The 21245-nt window shown below is 38.5% G+C and overlaps 1 protein-coding gene and 1 long non-coding RNA gene across 3 annotated transcripts in view; one reads left to right on the top strand and one right to left on the bottom strand.

Moving 5' to 3' along the window:
• Window positions 1–266: 266 nt before the first annotated feature.
• LOC130429236 (sialate:O-sulfotransferase 1) lies at window positions 267–20960 on the top strand. 2 transcript variants are annotated; one of them, XR_008907560.1, is made up of 10 exons: window positions 267–560; window positions 8343–9066; window positions 9242–9356; window positions 11589–11773; window positions 14495–14616; window positions 15519–15690; window positions 16449–16613; window positions 17430–17630; window positions 17893–18399; window positions 20536–20960. XR_008907560.1 is itself a non-coding variant. In XM_056757693.1 (9 exons), the coding sequence occupies exons 2-9, from the start codon at window positions 8649–8651 to the stop codon at window positions 18243–18245; spliced, it is 1731 nt and encodes a 576-aa protein (XP_056613671.1). In that variant the 5' UTR covers window positions 267–560; window positions 8343–8648; the 3' UTR covers window positions 18246–19437. The 2 variants fall into 2 exon arrangements, 1 of the variants encoding a protein (XP_056613671.1); XM_056757693.1 differs by lacking the exon at window positions 20536–20960 and having other exon boundaries at window positions 17893–19437.
• Window positions 8880–21245, bottom strand: part of LOC130429238 (uncharacterized) — a 41586-nt gene continuing 29220 nt past the window's right edge. Inside the window, exons 3-5 of the long non-coding RNA XR_008907561.1 lie at window positions 9906–10006; window positions 9231–9344; window positions 8880–9006 (exon numbers count right to left, since the gene is read on the bottom strand). This is a non-coding gene — a long non-coding RNA (uncharacterized LOC130429238). The remainder of the gene's footprint in view (window positions 9007–9230; window positions 9345–9905; window positions 10007–21245) is intronic.

Genomic DNA, 21245 nt, shown 5'->3' with positions numbered 1-21245 from the left:
ATTCGAGTTTGAAATGACAAGAGGGTGAGTAAATGATGACAGCACTTTCATTTTTGGGTGAACTTTCCCTTTAAGAGTTGAATGTAGAGCGCTCATGTAAGCAACAGTTTTCTCTGAAGTGACACGGATGATCTGATCGCAACTCTCTTCCCCTGGTGCGGTCTGGTCCCTTTGACTTCGGCGCATGCGCAGTGAAGCGGCGCTGTCCGACTTAAAAACAGCTGGGCTCTTACGTGCGTTCACAGAGAAACGTGGGACCGCAACGCGAAGGGGACACGGCAAGGATTTAGATAAGGATTATCGCTGTTATAGCGGTTTCACGGCTATGCAAAATAAGAAACACCACGAGGATTAGTGACACATCAAGTGGAGCAAAACACCGAAACAGAGTGAGAAAGCGAGATGCGGCTCGCCTCGGATGAAAGAGATGCTTGTTGCGACTGCTCATGCTCGCGAAGAATGTCTTAAAACACAAGATATCTGAAGCTTCGCGACACACGCGCATCTTTGGTTTAACAGGCTGTAATATACTGTATTCTTCATTGACGGGGTTTAAGAAGGTAAGATGAATATTGTTTTAATGGCTTGCATTTGTTTTTTTTGTGTTTACTGAAAGAATGTTTTAAAGCCTTAGATTTATTGGAAAGTTATAGAAAACGTCATTCTTATGCACTAACAATGGCTAATATATATCGTGGGGAGTTTTGTTCAAATTAACGCAAGTATTTAAAACGACCACGTGAATGAACAGTTTATTTTTTTACTTTCTTTTCTGCAATTAAATTTTTTTAATAACATTACTGTTATATACCATATAAGAAAAACGAACAATATAAACATGAACAGGGAAACATGTTTCAAATTTGATACGATAACTACGCTATACTAAAGTGACTTACGTAAACGAGAAAAGCCATTTTTACATTTAAATCAGATCTTTTAATAAACTTAAACCATCAAACCAAGCTTGTTTTTATCATTATTGTGTATAGACAAGAAACGAAATGACACATTTGATTTCAATAATAACAATTTTACCATTTGTTACTTAAATCATGTTACTTAAATCAACACCAATCAAAGACATGGCTTTACTTTAAAGCAATACATACAATAATGTTCCTTACACTTGTAGATCCCAGCTGCTGTATTGTAATACCTGTACATGGTCACACCTGGTGCTATGTTTTAAAATGGTGTCATTTTCAATAAAGTGAATAAGCCTATCTTATCTTACCAAGTGCACTTGTGCATACAGATAGCATAGATTTAGAAGACTTCCTCTTGCATCCAACATCATCATTGTTCTTTTGTGCTCATGGCGACGGAAGTCAAATATACCCCTGCTGACTGTTAATGATTGAGACTTGATCATTTATGCCTCACATGGTTGATCAAGATCATTTTGTCAAGGTTGACCTTTCAGCAGCATACATTTGCAGCCTATGTGGAAACCCGCCTCAGCTCTAGAGGCATCTACGGTATAGTTGAATGAATGCATAATCCTTCATGATTGCATCGCACGAGGGGGTCTTTGTGTCATATAGAACTCATGCTGTGCCTTTTTTCCCCTGTTCTGCAAAAAATATTCTTTCTCTTAAAGGTGTACTTTTATCCACTTTTAGTTCATGCCTCAAGGCCGAATTTTCCTGGATATGTTTTTAAAACCTTTAGTTTTAACAAAACAAGCTCAAAGGTTTTCAGTATGTGATTAAATTTCTGGCAACAAGGTCAAGTCTCTGAACAGTAATTACAGAGAGACATTTAAAGTTGAGGCTCAGCTTACTAAAGCAGTGAGGGAACGGGATTTCTTCAGAATGATCTCACGGGAATTCGTACATTTTTTTAATGAGGTGGCGAATTCGTAACAATTTGTACGATGTTAATCATACAAAATGTTCGAAATACACTATACTGAAGCCCCTAACATCACTGACAAGAACAAACCTTACTAAAACGTACAAATTCGTACAAATTAGCCTCACAAAATAGTTACGAATGATGACTCTGAAATGAAGTAGAATTTTTTTCAGGCTTTAATCAGGTCCTAATGGAGGTAAATATGTTTTTGGCAGTTTATCATTAGCACAGGCTGTCTTTTTTCCTTCCTTTAAATTTCAATGGTTTAACCAATCACAGGAGACTACAACAAGAGTCCCGCTAAAGCCTATTGTGAATTATGAATGCATAGAGGGTGGTTGATTGTGCTTTTGGAAATTCTCCATGGAGTTTACTGCACAGTTTGCCAGGGTCTTATATCCCTCGCGTTTCCCATGGTTCCACAAAAACAGCCACAGCATTCTGAATAGACTAGACTAGGGTTTTTCCTTTGCCAGAATAATAGTTTTTTCTTTGCCAGAATAATAGTTTTTTCTTTGGCAGAATAATAGTTTTTTCTTATTTTATTTCTGCATGCTTTGGGAAGCAATTCAGCCATTAGTTTTGTAATATCAAATTACTTCTTGTGATTGGAATTGAAATGTGTCAGACGTCTATGTACTGTACATTCATGTTAAGAACGGGATTAAACAGAGACATTTTATTTAGATTGTTACATTGAGTCTGCATAGATTCACAGCAGATTCACAGAAAAAGACAACATTCTGTTCAGCTATTGCAGAGGGATTCTTTAACAAAATGCATGAAAACCATGCTATAGTCTATAGTTTGTTCCACAGGAGCCTACATGAGTTGCGGTTTGCCAAGACTCACTCAGATCCCTCCTAAGGGCAACAGAACGATCACACTTCCTTGTCTGTGGTCTGTGGGTGTTAAAGTGCTCCGGTGTCACTCAGTACCCCAGCTACACAGTTTCGTCCACATATCCGTTGTAGTTTAGTGGTCAATAAACAGTGTCCGGGGGCCAACATTCGCCATCTTTTCAGCCAGCATTTATTGAGCGAATTTTAGTTATAGTGCCTTGTTTACAGCCAGACTGTAAATCTGCAGATGTAAATGTTCCTCAAGCAACACAAGGCATAAATAATCAAAGACAAGCTATTCCTAACAAAATTTTAATGCACCGCCTAATTTATTTTCTTTCCACTCTTGATGCTGTAAGTATACAGCAAATACTGGACATGACCCAGCGAAAGTTGACTTGATTCACAATACTCTAATAGTGTCTCTCACCTGCAACTCTGCAAACACAACAATCCTAACTGTACGTTACAACCAAGAGCTCAATCGCACAAAATCACCTGAATTATTACCAAATAAAATTTACAATTTATACGGAGCTTTTTGACTCTGCAGTGAAATCAATCCCTGCAGCGGGCGATCAATAGGTTGAGAAGGCTGTAAATAAAGTGATTGGCAATCACCTGCGGCTCAGCTCACAGCTAGAGATCCCTCATTCAGAGGATTTGGATTAGGCGTTAAGAATGATTCCTAAATAATTGAAGTGTTGCAAATCAGGTAGACGTGTTTCTGTCGGAATATTGGAAGACTTATAATTAGGTTTGACATAAACTACTGAATAAGATGTTGCTTGTCATTTTTCTCTTTAAATTGACGTAAAACTTAAAGCTATTTTAAGATGTTACATCTTGAATAAATATGTCACCTAAAAAACACATTATCATCTACAGTATGAAACACAAAAAATGTTTTTTTTGCTTTAAACAGCTTTTGCTATTCAATGACAGTATACACAGTAGTCAGTTCCAACAACATTCAAATAAATCATCTTTAAAGTAGGATGAAGTAAAAAATAACATTCTCACATGACTTTTATGACACATTTGTGCCCGTGTATATGTCCTTGACCAAAGTTGTGTAACGATTCTTCAAAAATGTCATCTTTTGGGTTCCAAGAAAAATATTACAGCCCACGGCATTGGAAAGACACAGTGGCCAGTCAATGTCACAAGTTTCATTTTTTGTTTGAACTATTCCTTTAATCTGTCACAACCTCACTGGGAAAGCCTCCATGCGCTATTTTACATTTACTGACAGACTCCCAATCTGAAACATCTCCCTATATTTTTTCGATTATTCAACCCTGAGGTCTACAGCCTGTGATTCAGAGTATGATTAGAGAGCATGTATGAAGCATATAAACATTTTGAGACTCTATAAGCACTGACAAACATATCTGGAGTGGTTAAAGGAAAAATAAATATAGACTTCTTGACTGCTTTAATGCTTAAAATGTGGTTAAAATTTGTTTCAGTCAGATTGTGACAGATAGCATCACCTAAACTGTTTTTTCATTATTTTCTTGGACTTGGCCTTGAAAATATATTGAAGTAGAACAGATTAGGTTCACAGCAGGCAATATGTCAAATGTCTGCTGTCCTACTGTGACAATCTTCAGAATCAAGATTATTAAATTCAAAGCCTTCAATACCTTCTTTGCTTAAGCATATTTTAACTGTTCACGAAGCAACAAGAAACATCGCATTCGGAAGTATAAAGAGTAACAGAGGACCTGTTAACAGGCAGATGGTCAGAGATGGTGGTTAGATGCTTAGATGAGAGAAAAGAGAGCTTTCGAGCGCCTGAGCTCCAGGGTCAGTCCTATCAGCCTCTGAGATGGAAGTGTGGTTGCCCTAGTGTAAGTGAGATAATAACATGCTGGGAAAGCAGATGAAGACAAATGAGTACACCAGTCTGGAGTGGACCCACAGCACCCGCTTGCTGCTGTCCACTGATAGCAATGAAAACTTGATGGAATGAGGCATTTTGCATCGTATGCCACATTAACGGCAAAATAAATAATACAACAAATGAAGTTTGGTAACATTTGATTTACAACATTTGATTTAAAATGAAATGCCCTCTGAAATGCACCTTGAAGCTAACACAAGCCTGAAGGGAAATGGCACCTGTCCAAATGGAAATGACGATGGCTCTATGTTGCTATTTATAAATGAATTTGTTACTGTGCGAAATGTAAAACCATTTACCGACAGGCACAAAATTGTGTTAGAGAAGGCTGTTGAGTTAGATGCTCCACACATTTGATTGCAAAAGCATTTGTTAACAATCTTTGTAATGCATCCTTTAATACCTCACCTCATATTAGTTCTATAAACGTCAGTGAAAATAATATAATAATATTACAAAAAAATTATTATATATTTTCTGGTTAATCAAAACTAGATTTTCATCAAATACACCTATTCTAGTTGTCTGTTAGAGCTAAGTACCCTAACACAAAACCACAACATAACGTCTTTTAAAGCTACATAAAATAAAACATATCACTCTGTGGGGGAAATTTCGTTTTAGTAGCTTGATGTGAATCTGGCTTTTAGAAAAGTGACGAGCTATTGGATTGCTGTTTATTCAAGAAGAACAGAAATAACGATTCACGACACCATGCCATCGACTTTTGCATTAAATCATGCTGTATACTGGGGTCATCTGGTCAGTTTTTAAAGGAAGTATTGAATGAGACATGCTCTTTACTGCCTACGACAACCCGTCCCTTGCATCCAGTGCGCCAGCCACCAGGTGGAAATGATAAAACAGCTCATTTAGAGAATTTATCAATAAATGCAAGAAAATATTTGTCTCGTCAAGGTAACTGTTATGACTCAATTACTACCCAGAAACTGAATAAAAGTACGATTGGAATCCAGCTTCCTTACGCTTAACCTTCACATAACGCTCCCTTTGAAGTGATTGGCTGGGGAGTGAAGCAGCAACACACATGCGGGTTATGATGTTCCTCACTGTGCTTCTTTCCTGTTTATTAGATATTTTCTTTGCGCTGCTGCCTGTCATTTTGTAAACCACATGCACCGTTACGCGGTATTAAGTTTAAACACCACCTGGCATAGCGATAATTCCCCAGGCCGCCATGGGCTAACACCAAACGCAAAAAGTGTATTCAACTTCGTGGGGTGCTGCGCAGACAAATCAGCAAATTACATTAAAGTCCCAGTGAAATAAAAAAATGACAATGCCTATTTTTCATGAAATATTGCAGCGTTTATTGTAAATAGTTTATCAACGTGGATCATATTCTCTTTCAAAAAAAATTGTGCGCCCTCATAATCTTTAGTTTAAATCTGAAAATGCACTTCCTTCCTCTAATGACTTTCCATCTTAAATGACATATGTTAGACGGCTTGGGCGGAGCATCCGTTAACTCCCCTTCAACTTTCCATTTCAAAATTCAACGGCTGTTTTTATACATCGCAGAGAAAGACGAAAGCCACGCCCACTATTTTTATCATTTGAAATTACGTTTTTCACTCGGAAATGCGTCAAAATACAGAAGGAAAACGATCGCAACTAAATAACTTAATATGACTTTATTCTTTTAGAATAATTTAGAATGGGAGTCAATGGGGGGCAATCTTTTGAAGCTCCAAAAAGTGCATCCATCGATCAAAGAATGGCTCCACACAGCTCTGTGGTCTTAACAAAGGTCTTCTGAAGCAAATCGATACATTGGCCTAAGAGAAATATCCATATTGACATTAACATTAATGTCTAGCTTCCGTTATCCATCTGGTACATGTGAACCGGAGGCTTGTTTTCAGGACCACATAAACAAACCTTCATTAACGTATTTCAGTATCATGTAACGTTAAGTATGTTTTATTCAAAAACACTGTGGAACCATGTTGCAGCTTGTTACGAATAGTTATATTCTGATCGTATATTGATCGATGCTGTTTTTTCCATGCCTGTGTTTTTAATATCAATATATTTGTGACAGTTATAACATAGTAGGTTTTTTATTTGTACAACTTGCAGTGACTTGTGATTATGCAGAAGCACATTTCTACAACTGATTACATTTCGTATGGAGAAAACAAGTCTATGTTAGGTAGAGATTGTTCTTTTGATCTCTGCCAACTATGCATGCCGTTGCTTAGCTTTGTTAGAAGTTTCTTCATGTACAGGCAGTGTGAGAGAGAGAAATCTAGCAGACGGCAGTCACTCACTGTTCATAACTCGAAGAATAATGAGCCCTCAGGCTGATTGACATTCTCAGCCCACTCGTAGTTATGATTTCGCCTAGTGTTGGCAGGAATATCCGCCTATGAATCTCGAGTCTTTATGCAAATGTGGGCCTTTTGTCAGCTCTAGGCCTAAAAGGAAGGGGTACGCTGACAAAAAACAAGGTTCATTTAGCGGAGCTGGCTGTCTTTGTGCGGAGAGCTGCAAAGGGACAAGTTTTCTGTAATAAAATTACTTTCTCATAAAAATAAGATTTTCTACCTAAACACATAAAGCAGTGAATCTATAGTGAAAAGAATCAGTAAAAATAGAAATACTACAACCAACATGAAGAATATGGCTATCCAAGCCTTTCTCTTTGTCCGGCCTCATACATTAAACCACATCCACAGTTATATTCGTATAGTTTAGTGGTTATATTAAATGTCTAATCGGTGTATGGCTCAGACTTTGTTTTCTTTTGTGGGCTCAGCAGACATATTTTAGATGAAAAAGAACGGTAGAATATGTGGGACACATAGCGGTTCTCCCGACATTGGCAAGAATGAATGGAACCGAGGGACAGCCGCCCACCCCTGAGTTTATTTAGACTTGTAACAAGGCTTGTTTTTCAAGTTTTGCCACACAAAAGGATTCTCAGTAGAGCTGAAATAATGAGCTGTAAGTTTCAAGAATCACTTAATCTGTGAAAAGGCAAAAGTACTTCAGGTTCCACAAACCATTTGGCTACAAACCAGTTTTCATTTAGTTACATAAAACAGCAATTGAGAATATTGTAGTGGGAACCAAGAATAATTTTTAATTATAATTTCAAGAACTATATTTTAAAGAAATTTTAAACATGTATAACTTTCTTTCTTTCACAGAACACAAAAGAAGATACTTTGAAGTATGTTATTAACTGGCCCTCATTCCCTTGGATTGGTTTTGTCAATGGGGGCCAGCGCTGTTCGATCACCATCATTCTTCAAAATAGCTTCTTTTGTGTTCTACGTAAGAAAGGAAGTCACCAAGGTTTGAAATGACAAGTAAATGATGACAGAATTTAGACTTTTGGGTCAACTATTACTTTAACAAATGCAGAAAGATGTGACAGTTGTATCCTGTGGAGTCGGTTTTGAAAAGATGTCGGTTTGCTTATCAAATTGAGAGACAAAAATGCAGACTTTTTTGTACCTCCGTTACATACTTCACATTTGTTGTTGTGTACTTGTAATGAAAGACTAGAAGCGCAAACTGGAAGTGCTTCTTCAGTCAGCGAGGTCTCTTCTCGTCTTAATGGAGATATACTACCAGAATAACTGCCACACACACGCTCTATATTTCTTTCTTGTCCCCAACACGCCGCTCTATACCTGAGAATAAAAAAAGTGAAAGATGTGCTATGACTTGAGTCTAACTACTTTCTATTTTCCCATCAGGTTCCCTGAAGTCTTTGAGCCATAAGAGCTCAGAGTAGATCCTAGCACAAGTGCTTCTGTCATCAAGGGATGTAGCACCACAGTCGAGTCTTCGCTTAATCCTTTCACAGGTAAACGGCAGGACGTTTTGGCGGAGGATTTTCGTGCTCAAAGAGTTTTTAAACAGAATGTGAATAAGAAATCAGCAGCAGAGCTTTCCGGAGAATAAAGCTCCAAGAGTTGGTCCTTGCCGTTCTACCTCTTGTGGAACAATGACAGCATGAAACCATAAAACCGAGGCTTTGCATTTATTAACCGGAAGGCAACATGGCCAAACCTTTCTACAGGCTTCAGCGCTTCCTGCGACGGACTCAACTGCTCTTCTTGTTCCTCGGTGTAGCCTACATCATGGCAGGAAGCGTCCTCCTCCTCCAGAGACATGGCTTGGTGGTGTCACAACGTGGGACGAGCAGTTACTTTCCATCGCCATCTTTGCCGTCTCCTCCCAGGTCCCTGGAAGCCCCTGCCCTACGAACGGTTTATGGAATAATGGGCAACCGGCTTACCGTGAAGGGGATGGGCTACCAAGGTGGTCTTTCGGCGGACAACACTGGACCGCATTGGCTGATCTCACGAAACCAGGAGATCCGCCACTTGAGACGACGCTGGTTCCACAGCCTGATGTCTGAACAGGAAATGTCCAGAGTGGAAAAAGTAACCCCAAAGAGAAAAATCAGACACAAAGGTGAGGTATTAAAAGAGCTTATTGCCTTTCAGGATGACAAATTAGTTGTTTATGATAATTTGTTTTATTCTCTTAATTTTTCTGATTAGAAGCTGTCCTGCGGAATCTCAGCATCTGTTTGCAAAGATAAAGGTCACGTTCTGAATTTCTTATGAGAGTTTTACTCTTTACTCAGGCACGTATATTGGCTGCTTTCTGGATGATGCTAAGGACCGGGCCCTCAAAGGAATGGTGTTCTATGACTTCAGGAGAATGACCAGCACCTTGTGTCAGGACACCTGTACGGAAAGGTAGACGATTAGGATCCAATAATCTTAAAGGAATTTTCCCCCCAAAAATGAAAATTCTGTCATGCTCAAGTTCTTTCAAACCTGTATAGAACACAAAGAAAGATATTTGGGAAAATGTTAGCAACTGTCAATTCTAGGAAATATTTGATCACCAAAGTAGGATTTTCAATGGTATTCAAAGGTGCGCTAGAGCTGTTTGCTTATCTAAATTCTTCAAAATGTATTTTATATCTTGCTTTGTGTTCAAACAAACAAAGACATTTACACAGGTTTAGAACAACTAGAGGGTGAGTAATTCATGAAAGAATTTTCTTTTTTTTATGAATTATCCCTTTAAGTCCCCTGTGGTGAAAATCAAAATATTCATCATGTTCATAAAGGGTTTTTTTTGTGCTCATTGTTAGTTTGTTGTTATTGGATTCACTAACGTTAACAAATACAATCAAATTCCAAACTGTTACCATTTACATTGAACCATTGAAAAGCAGACAAGTTCTGCTCATCTTAAATCAAGAAATAATAATACAGTGGTTAGGGAAAAGAACATACAGCGAGCATCCCTGTCGCAGCTGTTGAAGCTCATGCTGAGAACCGGATCAGGTCAAATTAATGTAACGCAGCTCTGAGCCTTTGCTATGCAGATCTGGTTTCTGGTGGAGAAAGGTCTATCTTCAGTGATGGAGTGCACACTTTCTGTAGTTCCAAGACCAGTAGATAATTGACCACCAGAGAACAAGCGTGAGACAGGTTGACCTCATGTAATTACACCCAACGTTTCAGAGCTCATTTAATTACCCGGATGACATTTGCGATGTTCAGGGGTAATCTAAATAGTCGATTAGCAAACGTGAAATCTGTAGATGATATTCTTACTTCATGCTGAAACAGCGTTGACAGCTTCCTGATGGTTTTAAATTATGTTACATTTATGTTTACATCACAACATCGTTCCCCGACATTATGTTCTAGAACTGAGGCTGGTCACGCACATTTTTGCAGTTAAACCGCAGTTTCCCTTTAGTTTGACTGGGAGAGCATGGCGCTTGCAATAACACCAGGGTCATGGGTTTGTTTGCCAGGAAACAAAAATAGTGATCAAATGTCACACCTGTCAAATCCATGAACGTAATGGTTGCTCAGGCGGACGTGGATCGGAGATCTCATATCTCATTACAATTCATCGAGAGGCAGCGGGGAGAAAATCTCCTTGTCTGTTTCTGCAGGTATACGTCTGCTCAGACCTAACGATAAATTCCAACCGCAGATTAGTGGTGGGAACGTCCCTGGCTGGGTTGCCATGGCGCTGCCAATGCCATGTTTCAAGCAGAGGATCATGGAAACAATTTGCAGAGGAGCTCAGGCTAATACCTGTTGAGCCCTACACCAACACGTCTGAATAGAATCGTGCTGTGCCTTTTTGCAACCTCTACAAAAGTCAAGAGGGCCAGAGGACAAAAGCTTTGAGATAGAGGAAGATCTTTTGCCAACTTCTTGTTTAAATTGTAGAATGATGAATCAGTGTCTAACATGCCTACAGTGAAATGATTTGTGGTAAACAGAAGGTCTACGTATTTTGGAAATTAGATGCTTGTAACACACCTGTCTTTTAAGGGATAGTTATCTTATTCAGTAAGATACTGGATTTTTTACATAACTGCACATTATACAGACATCGGTATAGGTATCAGTATCGGCGAGTACCCAAAAAAATATTGGTACTCGACAACTCGTCTTACCTGTTGACTGTCGTAGCCCTTTTTGAGCCTACACATTAAAACTCATGTTGGAACTACAATGGCGGTAACTCATAAATTCTTTGGAATACAGGATGGAAAAAGGATAACAAAAAATCTAAGCACACTTTTTATAAAAAAAAAAAATTACTCTCCCTACATAAATTATTAAAAAAAACACCAAAGAAATCTGTATCCTAGAGTCTAAGACCTTTCCAATGATATATAGTTTGTCATGATTCGATTAAAAATTACATGCACAATATTGACGCAAACTTAGGTGTCCCGTATACGGAACGGATGACAGTTAACGCACTACAAAGTGGTATGGGGGCATCCCTTCATACATCATAAAAATGTTTTAACCTTTCCTGGATGACATATGCTTTCCCTTGTCACGTATTCAGAAGAATAAGATTCGACAATTAATGTTATTCATCTGCGGTGAGTGTCTTTTTTAGAGAGTTCAATTAGATTTTGAATGTTTTGTTTTACACAGCGGGTACCAGTTTGCCGGCCTTGAATATGGGTCCGAGTGTTACTGTGGCAACCGCATCACAAGTGCTCGGATGAAAGAGGAGGAGTGTAATTTGGACTGCAAAGGCGAGAAGGGCTCCATCTGTGGAGGCGTGTCTCGTCTGACTGTTTACAAGGTGGAGGAGGTTCTTCCTGGCCAGAGGAGATGTGAGTGCCTGAAATAAGTTTGCCTCGCCGCAGGGCAGAACTTCCCTTCCCACTTCCATGTGTCAGATGTCAATTATCTGCTTGTCAGATGTCAATTACCATGAATGTCACATAGATACTGGGACATATGTCTGAGGTGAACGCTTTAGCAGCAGCACATTGGAAAGAATACAAAATCACTCGTACTGTTCAGGAGGAGACATTTCTTAGACTTGACACAGATTGAAACAGATTGGCACATACATATATCAGTCTTAAAAAGTAATATGCTTGTGTCTGGCACAGATAAGTCGGCTTTGCAGTAGTGCTTGGTCGTGTATCTGAAATTCACAATATACAATATATGAGATCATTTGCTGTTGATTTTGAACAAGCAATATCACAGTGACCTTAATAGTCTTTTTATGTGAGGAGTACACTTCCAGAAGGCCGCATGTGTAGACTACTTTTGTGATTGTTTCCATTCTTTGGACTTGCGGGCATAAGAACATTAATACATAGGAGACACTTTTTGGATGTTTTAACAGCGTATATGATTTAAACCACATTAGGTTATGATGCTAAATTGATTTACACAAACCAGGTTAATATGTTATTTTCAAGTAATCGAGCCATTTCATAACTCAGATTCAATGATTGTGTCATCATTAAAGGAACAGTTCACCCAAAAATGAAATTTCTGTCATCATATACTCACCCTCAAGTTGTTCCAAATCTCTATATTATAAACAGACATATAGAAAGATGTTTGGAAGAATGCTTGTTACAAAACAGTTCTGTTCCACCATTGACTACCATAGTAGGAAAAGTGCTCTATAAAGTTTGTTCTGTTTAACAGAAAAGAAGATTTTTTGTAGGAAATGTAGGAAAGCAAACAGTTCTGCTGCACTTTTATTGACCATTTTTATTTATCCTACAATGCTAGTCAATGGTGCCTTGGATACAAACATTCTTCCAAATATCTTTTTCTCTGTTCAACAAAACAAAGAAATGTAAATAGATTTGGAATAACTTGAGGGTGAGTAAATGATGACAGAATTTTCATTTTTGGGTGAACTGAACTGTCCCTTTAAAGCATGTGCATTAAAATCTTGGCAATACATATAAAATGTATTCGTTAAAAATATGCCGGCAAACTATTAAAATGATTATTTTTCAGATTCATGTATTAAAAGCAGTGTGTACAAAACAGAATAAACATGTTTCAAGAACTAAAAGTAGAAATTACAAATGATGATCCCTTTGATTATAAACCAAGTCGTTTCAGAGCAAATACAAAAATTCTGAGCAAATATCAAGATATTATTTATATCGCCTAGCTCTAGGCTGCAGTCAAATATCATTCCAAATGTGTCGATCTGAAATATAAGAACACGCACACACATGAATGCTCACACCTGCTACTTCTGCAGGTGATTCGCAGTCTGGCAGTGATGCTTTGATGTGGCCATATGTTAGAAACTTGTTCATTCATCAATCGCCTCCACATGCCGTTGGATCTCGAAGTTCTGATTCAATGTCCCTCTGCAGTTTTAGGCCAACTGGAGTCCGCCCAGCTCAACACTCACAAACAGCTATTAAACCTTGACCATATGTTTTGTAGCCCAAATTGGAAATGCTATTCATTCTACTAGATAATAATGTCTCGTTAGAAAGGATTTGTGCATTGGTCGGGCTGTTGGTTTTAGGATCTTAACGCAATGTAATTGGACGCCCTAAAGATATCTCTAAAGAATCATTTGTTATGCTTATAAGCATACACTTGTAAGAATTGTAAATGTGTACATTTACGAGCCGTTTGGATGCACAGTACATCATTAAATAATACAATTTAATATCGATTTTTTTACATATAAATGCATGCAGTATATAGTTAAATTACAGCCAGTTTTAATATCGATTTGTTTAAAGTTTTTATGCAGCTGTGTCTCATTTACGGCCTTTTCACCGAATCATGTGGTCCCAACAAAAGCAAACAGCGTTCTGCATGGCCTCTTCATTTATTTGGAGATGAAAACAAAAGCCCTGGGGTTTCACAGAGTGCTGGTTTACTCTACAAAGGTGATGAAGGGCTTCATTGTGTATCACGGACGCACGGCGCACACACGCAAGCTTATGCAGCTGCACCTGCTTTAATCACAGTGTCTATCTGACATGTTGATGAATCTGAGGTGAAGATGTTTTTTCTTTATTCAACCGGATTTGTTTTACTGTTGGTTGTGTATTTGCATCCGTTATATTAAGGTATACTGCAGGCCGTGTAATAGCTTGTGACATTAACACGGTTATATACCAACAAACATTTATTATGATTACAATTATGCAGACGTACATTGTGTGGGTTGCATGTACAGCGCTATAATGTTTCTAAACCTTCCGCTATCATGAAAAATCCAATCATTCAAAAAAATAACATGATGAATTGTCGGTAAATTCAACTTGCTGAACTAAACGTGCAGCTGTGTTTAAAAGGGGTTTGGAAAAAAGAAGCAAATGATGATTTTATTCATACGTTTCCTATTCCTGTGGCTGCTTTACTTTTCGCTCATTATCCATATACAGCCCCAGAACTGAAGTTTTTTTGAAGGTCTATAAGGTTTTCACATCTTGTACCTAAACTAATTCACTCCAGCATTTCCGACCTTAGAGCGATGAATTAAGCCCTGGCATGAAATCTGGTGTGTGTCTCTTACGTTGTTAAATTACTCTGTGTGCCTATAGACAGAAACGTCCGCTATCGGGGGTGCTTCAGAAAACCTGACGAGGCGGGAACGGCTTCTCTGGTCCATGTGGTTCAGCCCAACCTCACCTCCCAGTGGTGCATTGAAACCTGCATGGATCAGGTCTGTCATGATTTTTCTGCTTCTCGACCGTATCAGTGCTGGATAGATGTGGATCGAACATGTTTTTTTTGTTTGCTTTAGTTATTGCTCTGCTAGGTGGACATGCGATAATCGAGGTTACGCAAAGATTTTCATCCACAAAGGTTGAGAAAACAATCTGCTCGTTTAAATTTCAATTTGAAAATTTACTCTGTAAACAATCTTCTTTGCTGCTCCAGTGCTTTGATCGTTTGATCGTGCCGTTTTGCAACCGTTTTTTTCTTCTCCTAAACTTTTGAGTAACGTGAAATCAAAATTGCTGTAATTTGAAGTGTGGAGGCAAAAGGAGATTAGTTTAGTGTTAGTGAAGTGTGTTTAAAGAAAACTTGCCGAAAAACATCATGATTTTCTTAATTGTTTTTATTCATGTCTGCCACAATAATGAAACCTTTGAAAATATCAATATTCAGGGTTTAACAAATGTATTAGATAGCCTTGCCCAGGCTCCAAACTGACGTTTTTGCGTAGCATATCAGCGCCCATCGTCGGATGTTTTACGATCAATTCATTATTACAATGGAAGGAAGCGGCGTCACACTGTCCATCTTTTATACTGTCTATGGAATGCACAATTAAAAAAAACATGATTTTTGGACATTAAAAGAAACAAGTTATCTTTTTTGCAAATAAAATCTTCAAATAGTCTTTTTACACATTATACCCAAATTGAGAATAAAGAACTGTGACTAAAGAGCAAATACATACTGCTGGATTAACCATTACAGAAACATAAAAAACCAATTCTGTAAGTGGCAGAATCCTTGCATTGGATGGTGGTTTAAGAAATTTGTTAAGCACTGTATGTGTTTAAACTCCAGTATATGGATAAATGCGGTAAATTTTCTTTGATTCTCCCTCATCAGGAGTTTCCTCTGGCTATGGTCAGTAAACCAGACTGTTACTGTGGCTACACCACCCCTCACTTCACCCTCCACGAGCCGGTGAGAGAAGAGCTCTGTGCCTCTGATAACAGCAGTACATCCACCCAGAGTTCCCATCATGTCTTTCTCCAGGTCTATCAGACACCCGTTCAAGGTACGGTCTCACTGGTCTTAATTATTGCCTCAGTGCTCATATTTCCCACTCAAACAGCTCCTTCATCTCACATACAGCTTAGCCTTGAGGTGTAAATAGTTTATAAGCCATAGTTTTAGACAGGCGTTCTTTTGTTGTAGTGTTTTATAAATCTTATACCTTTGGCTTCATGAACAAATGTATGAAAGATGAGAGAAAAATGCTTGAGTTGTTTGGCAACAATGACCTTTCCAACATGTCTTTTGAAACTGATACAGGCTTGAAAAGTTATCACAAATATTCTGAACATGCTTTTGTTGTATTAAAGAATTACTTGAATGGGCTTCTGTCATTGTTGGTGAATTGCTATCTGAAGTCCTTCTGATATACGATAACTTGTGAAACATTGAAATCCATCATTTGCAATCTGGATAATGCTTTAAATTTATACCACTTTAAATCTATTAAAATTGATTCTATGAAAATATCTAAAAACAGAAAAGAAAATAATATACAATAGGTTACAAATTCTGCAGACTTTTCATGAAGTGAATAGCTATGTTTTACAGTTGCAGTACAAAATCAAATCTATGCACATACTGTATAGTCCGATAATATTGAGATATTTTAGACAATATATTGTGCAACCCTACTAAACCCTACTTTGCACTACTTCATAAAGAATGAATTTGTACTCATCTTGTGTATTAAAGGGTCAAATCATACAATCATATAATGATTTAATGTGTTTTTGATATGCAGTGTCCAATTTTCTTAAGATTCTAGATGCACGGACAAGAAGTTTCTGCCGGAGAAGTCAAGCACGCTGGTGGCTTTATCCAGTTTTCCCGGGGCTGGGAATACCTGGGTCAGGCACCTGATCGAGCTCGCCACAGGCTACTACACAGGCAGTTACTACTTTGATGGCACCTTGTACAACAGAGGTAAAGTTACTCCCGTCTTGTCTGTGATCATAAATCTTGTTATTTTAGAAGCTTGCATTCATCACAGCTGATCTCTGCCACTCAAAAATATGTTAATGCATGAACGTGTTTATGATGGGACGTGTTTATCATCACGGCTATCTGTTTAATGAGCTCTTCAGTTGTGACACACACCACACTATTCTCTGCCCTTCTGTATTTTTCAAATGACATGTAGGCGTTAATAAAAATGTTCATGCGCCACCACCGTGTATGGTGGTATTTGTATTTTTAAGGTAAAAAAATCTATCCTGGATTTGGCTCAGGGTTGTGAGTTTGGGGCGGGGCTATCTGTTTACCGACCAATGGGGGATGCAGAGAGTGTTCGGGAAAACTGTTTAAAAACACAATATCTTTGTATTTGCATTTTGTGGTGCTTGCCCAGAATCGACACTCTCCAGATTCCAGAGTTCTAGGGAAATTACTCTCATTTTTCATCCTTCAAATCTGTTAACTTGCATATCATTTATTTCTCTTGAGCTTTCACAATGGAGCTGTTTGAGACTGCTCGGTGTGCATATAGTGGGCACTGGCTGACCTTCTGTTCTCTTTCAAATGCCAAATTTTATTGAGCATATTTTTCAATAAAGAACTCGACCTGCCTCAAAAGTCGCAGCACCTTTTTTAATCCATAGCAGAGCGCACGGGTGATCTCTGTCCTCGCGCCAGTCTCGGCACCATTTTTGAAGCACGCGTTTGGATTTAGAGGCGACACGGGAGCGACGCCGCATGCACTTGGCTGTTTATTCTAATCCTTTTCTTCTTCCAACTGCGCAGGCTTCAAAGGTGAGAAAGATTACTGGAAGAGCGGACGAACCATCTGTGTGAAGACGCACGAAAGCAGCCAACGGGACGTGGAAATGTATGACTCAGCCATCGTGTTGATAAGAAACCCCTACCGCTCGCTTATGGCCGAGTTTAACCGCAAGTGTGCCGGGCATCTCGGTTACGCTTCTGATCAACACTGGAAGAGCAAGGGTATGATGAGCATATTTAAAGTTCAGTTCTGCTGCGTCAGTGACTCGCGACTCACAATGACTCAGAATAAGCGCTATGACAAACTGTTTTTTAAACAGAAATGCTTCAACAGAACTAACTTATGTAGTATGTCAAAGACATACAAATCTTTGTTTGCCTTCATAAGAAAGTTTTTTTGGTTTTGAATAATAAACAATAATAAACTTCTAAGGTAATGTGTGTGTACAGCAATACAAATTCCATGTCATTTTTCTCTTTCTAGAGTGGCCAGAATTCGTTGGTAGTTATGCGTCCTGGTGGGTGTCTCACGTTTTGGACTGGCTACATTATGGTAACAAACTTCTTGTGGTGCATTATGAGGACCTCCAGGAGTCATTGGTGCCCACGTTACGAACCATCACTTCATTTCTCAACATCAGCGTCAGTGAAGAACGTCTACTTTGCGCTGAATGCAACAAGGACGGTCACTTTAAACGCTCGGGTGCACGGCGACCCGCTTTTGACCCCTTCACCCGGGATATGAAACGGTTGATTGATGGTTACATCACAGCTGTGGACCAGGCCCTCAGAGCCAGCAACTATACGGGATTACCACAAGAATACCTGCCAAGATGATTGAACTAAAACATAAAGGTTTCACATTCAAGGCCAAGGGCCTGACACTGATGCCTAGGACAACATTTGGAGATATTTTACATCTTCAAATGGATTTCCTCCGAAATAATGGAGAAGAAGAATAGCATCTGATGCTGTTCTTCAGTTTGTAAAGGTACAAGTTGTAAGTTTAATGATTTTGAAGATTAGATCTAACAATGAAACGCTTCAACTTCAAGGCAGTAAGAAGTATTGCCTATAAACTGAAAGGACATTTATCCACAATAACAAAAAATGATATTTAAACACAATAACACCATTACCATTTCACTACTAATGTAGTGTCTAATATGTAGAAGCAGACTTTAACTCTATTATTGAATTTGAATCTAAGCCGTTATTTCCCAGGGTGATATAAACACCAAGATTTTGCAACCTAAAAACATAGTGGATGACAAGGATGTCGGCACATATTGAGAATCGGTGTCGAATGTAATGATTTAAGAATCAATCACAGAAAAGCTACACCGTGGGACATGTCTCACCCAAGGTGTAAACTCCTAAAGGATGATAAACATAACACTCAGTATTAGAAAATGTCACAATGATCAAAACACATTTTACTTGCTAGTTTCCTCCGAAGACCTATGAAGGGTAACGTAGTAAATGGACTTGGCATACATCAAAGTCAAACGGGAGGCAACTGTCCCCATACTGCTTCCTTAAAACATGAAATAAAAGCTTGTAGTTGGACTAAACAAGACTTGCCTAGTGGAATGATGCTAGCCTGATGCTAATCCTGGAAGAGCTGATTAGCACGCCGCCAGTCTGCTCCAGATTGGTCTGGATTAAGCGCCGGTATAATACCCCGTCACGCTCCGCCAAACTGGGATGAGCTGTAAATTCAGACAATGTCGCTGTAGTGCTGGTGGCGGGGGTCCCACAGGGTTCTGCGGAGTGATTCAAGCAGATGCTAAAGATCTATCAGCTCTATACATCATTTGATGTAAATGTTACGAAATTCCACACGACTGTTGTTATAGAGCTCGAGCCATGGTCTATTACTATACCAGTCATGCTTTCTTTCATGTTTTAATTTTTTGCTTGCAAAAAAGCGTAAACCCACGTTCACACAAAGTTATCATTCATGGTACAGTGTAACGTCGAAGGTACATTTCCCCCCAAAATAAAAATGATGTCTTTATTTATTTACCGTCATGTCATTTTGTCATCTGTATGACTTTTTTGTGGAACACAAAAGATGATATTATGAGAAATGTTTTTGTGGTTTTGTGTCCACACAACGAATCAATGGGGATCAGTGTTGTTTGCTTACCAATCTTTTTCAAAATAACTTGTTTTCTCTAGAAGAAAGAAAGTCATGCCAGTTTGAAATGACATGAGGGATGAAAATGTTAGGGTGAACTATCCCTTTAATACATTTATAAGATTTGTTTAAATCCCAAAGATCCTGAAAAGATGTTATATGTACATATAAATTTGTGTATGTATATACTGTACAGCCGCAAAAAAAATTAAGAGACAATTTCAAAGACCGTTTTCAGTTTTTCTTAACTATTTATAGGTATGCGTTTAGATAAAATGAATATTTTTGTTTTATTCTGTGAACTACAAACTATTTTTCATACTGACATACTGGCTATTTTAATAAATTATTTGTCTGGCTTTTTGCCTTTATTTTGACAGTACAGTGAAAAATTGACAGGAAGTGAAGTCAGAACGGGAAATTACCACAGGCTGGGATTCGATCTAGGGTTAACCTAACGCAACCGAGCCACATGTCGGAACAGTGCCCAATATGCCATCGGCTCCGACATTCATAGTGACTCATATCAATACAACAGTTATATTTGTAAATGCAGGAAAAGCTAAAAAGGATTTTACGTTTTAACCTCGATCTAATCGCCGTTTTCACATGTCTTGTCACCCTGTCTGTCTTTTACATTGCTGTTGGATGACTTTGTCACTCCTGAGGTTTGATTATGATGAAATTCAAATGACACTGGACAAGACTGACACAAGATACATCTAGAAAGGCTGATTAAATGAAAATTTGGAATGATCTCTTAATTTTTTCCCGCTGTATTTACAGTAAATCTATCTTGGAAAGGACCGAAAATTTTGCATTTCAGCTATAATTAAACATAACAGGTTTTGGGTTGGTCTCGAGACAGTTTTTTAGGAGGAAAATAGGATGTTCTGTAAGCCTCGGCCATGAAGAACAGAATGATGTGAGCCCAGTATGAATTATAAATGAATTCTATTGTACCCTCTCTGTGATTTCCTGCAGGCTCGGTGCTGAGGTCATTGTGTCCCGCCCGGAGAACTGTGACAGATTAATGGCTAAATGAAAAGGATTTCGATTTCCACGCTCTTGTTGTAGTTCGCTGCAGTATACGGCACACGTATGAACTACACGAGTATGTGTAGGATACCGTGCAATTACCTGTGTCTTGTGTGTGTGTGTTATTGCACACACCTGTGTTTTGTTCTAGTGCCTCATTCTGTGGAGAAAAATGTATGATTTATGTTTCCTGATCTTTCCACAAGAGGAAATTGCGTCCTTTCTGCTGTTATACAGCAAAGGAATGAGAACAAGAGGAATAATGAGCATTTTCAAAACTCTGTCGGCAAAACCTGGCGAGTAATGTTCATTCGTGTGGCGCTCTTAAGAGGGGCCGGCCCCCAAGGTTTAACTGATGTTGTAAAGACACACTCAATAAAATTCATGATGCAAGCGAGGGTCTACTTTTATTTCTTAAAAAGCTCAGAAAAAAGTTTGTTTGACACCATAGAGTCACTTGGATGTTTTGGGTATTAAATCAAAATATCAAAAAATATTATGGTATTATATCAAAAAAATCTACAAAAAACTTCTGTCGGTACTAATCTCAACACTGTGTGTTTGTCATTGTCTTTCTTTTGCTGAACATAACACAAGTTATTTACAGCTAAACGTCCAAACTGTTCTGTTCTCATTAACAATGGATGTGAAGGTGA

Source organism: Triplophysa dalaica, chromosome 9 (genome assembly GCF_015846415.1).
Source record: "Triplophysa dalaica isolate WHDGS20190420 chromosome 9, ASM1584641v1, whole genome shotgun sequence".
NCBI lineage: Eukaryota > Metazoa > Chordata > Actinopteri > Cypriniformes > Nemacheilidae > Triplophysa > Triplophysa dalaica.
The sequence above is the reverse complement of the archived record's forward strand: the minus strand, read 5'-3'. Positions and strand labels throughout refer to the sequence as shown.

Bases quoted from the DNA above. Each gene is read 5' to 3' on its own strand.
- LOC130429236 (XM_056757693.1), top strand. From the start codon at position 8,649: ATGGCCAAACCTTTCTACAGGCTTCAGCGCTTCCTGCGACGGACTCAA. The intron at 9,357-11,588 runs GTAGACGATTAG...TGTTTTACACAG, and splicing joins CAGGACACCTGTACGGAAAG to CGGGTACCAGTTTGCCGGCC. The intron at 16,614-17,429 runs GTAAAGTTACTC...CCAACTGCGCAG, and splicing joins TGGCACCTTGTACAACAGAG to GCTTCAAAGGTGAGAAAGAT.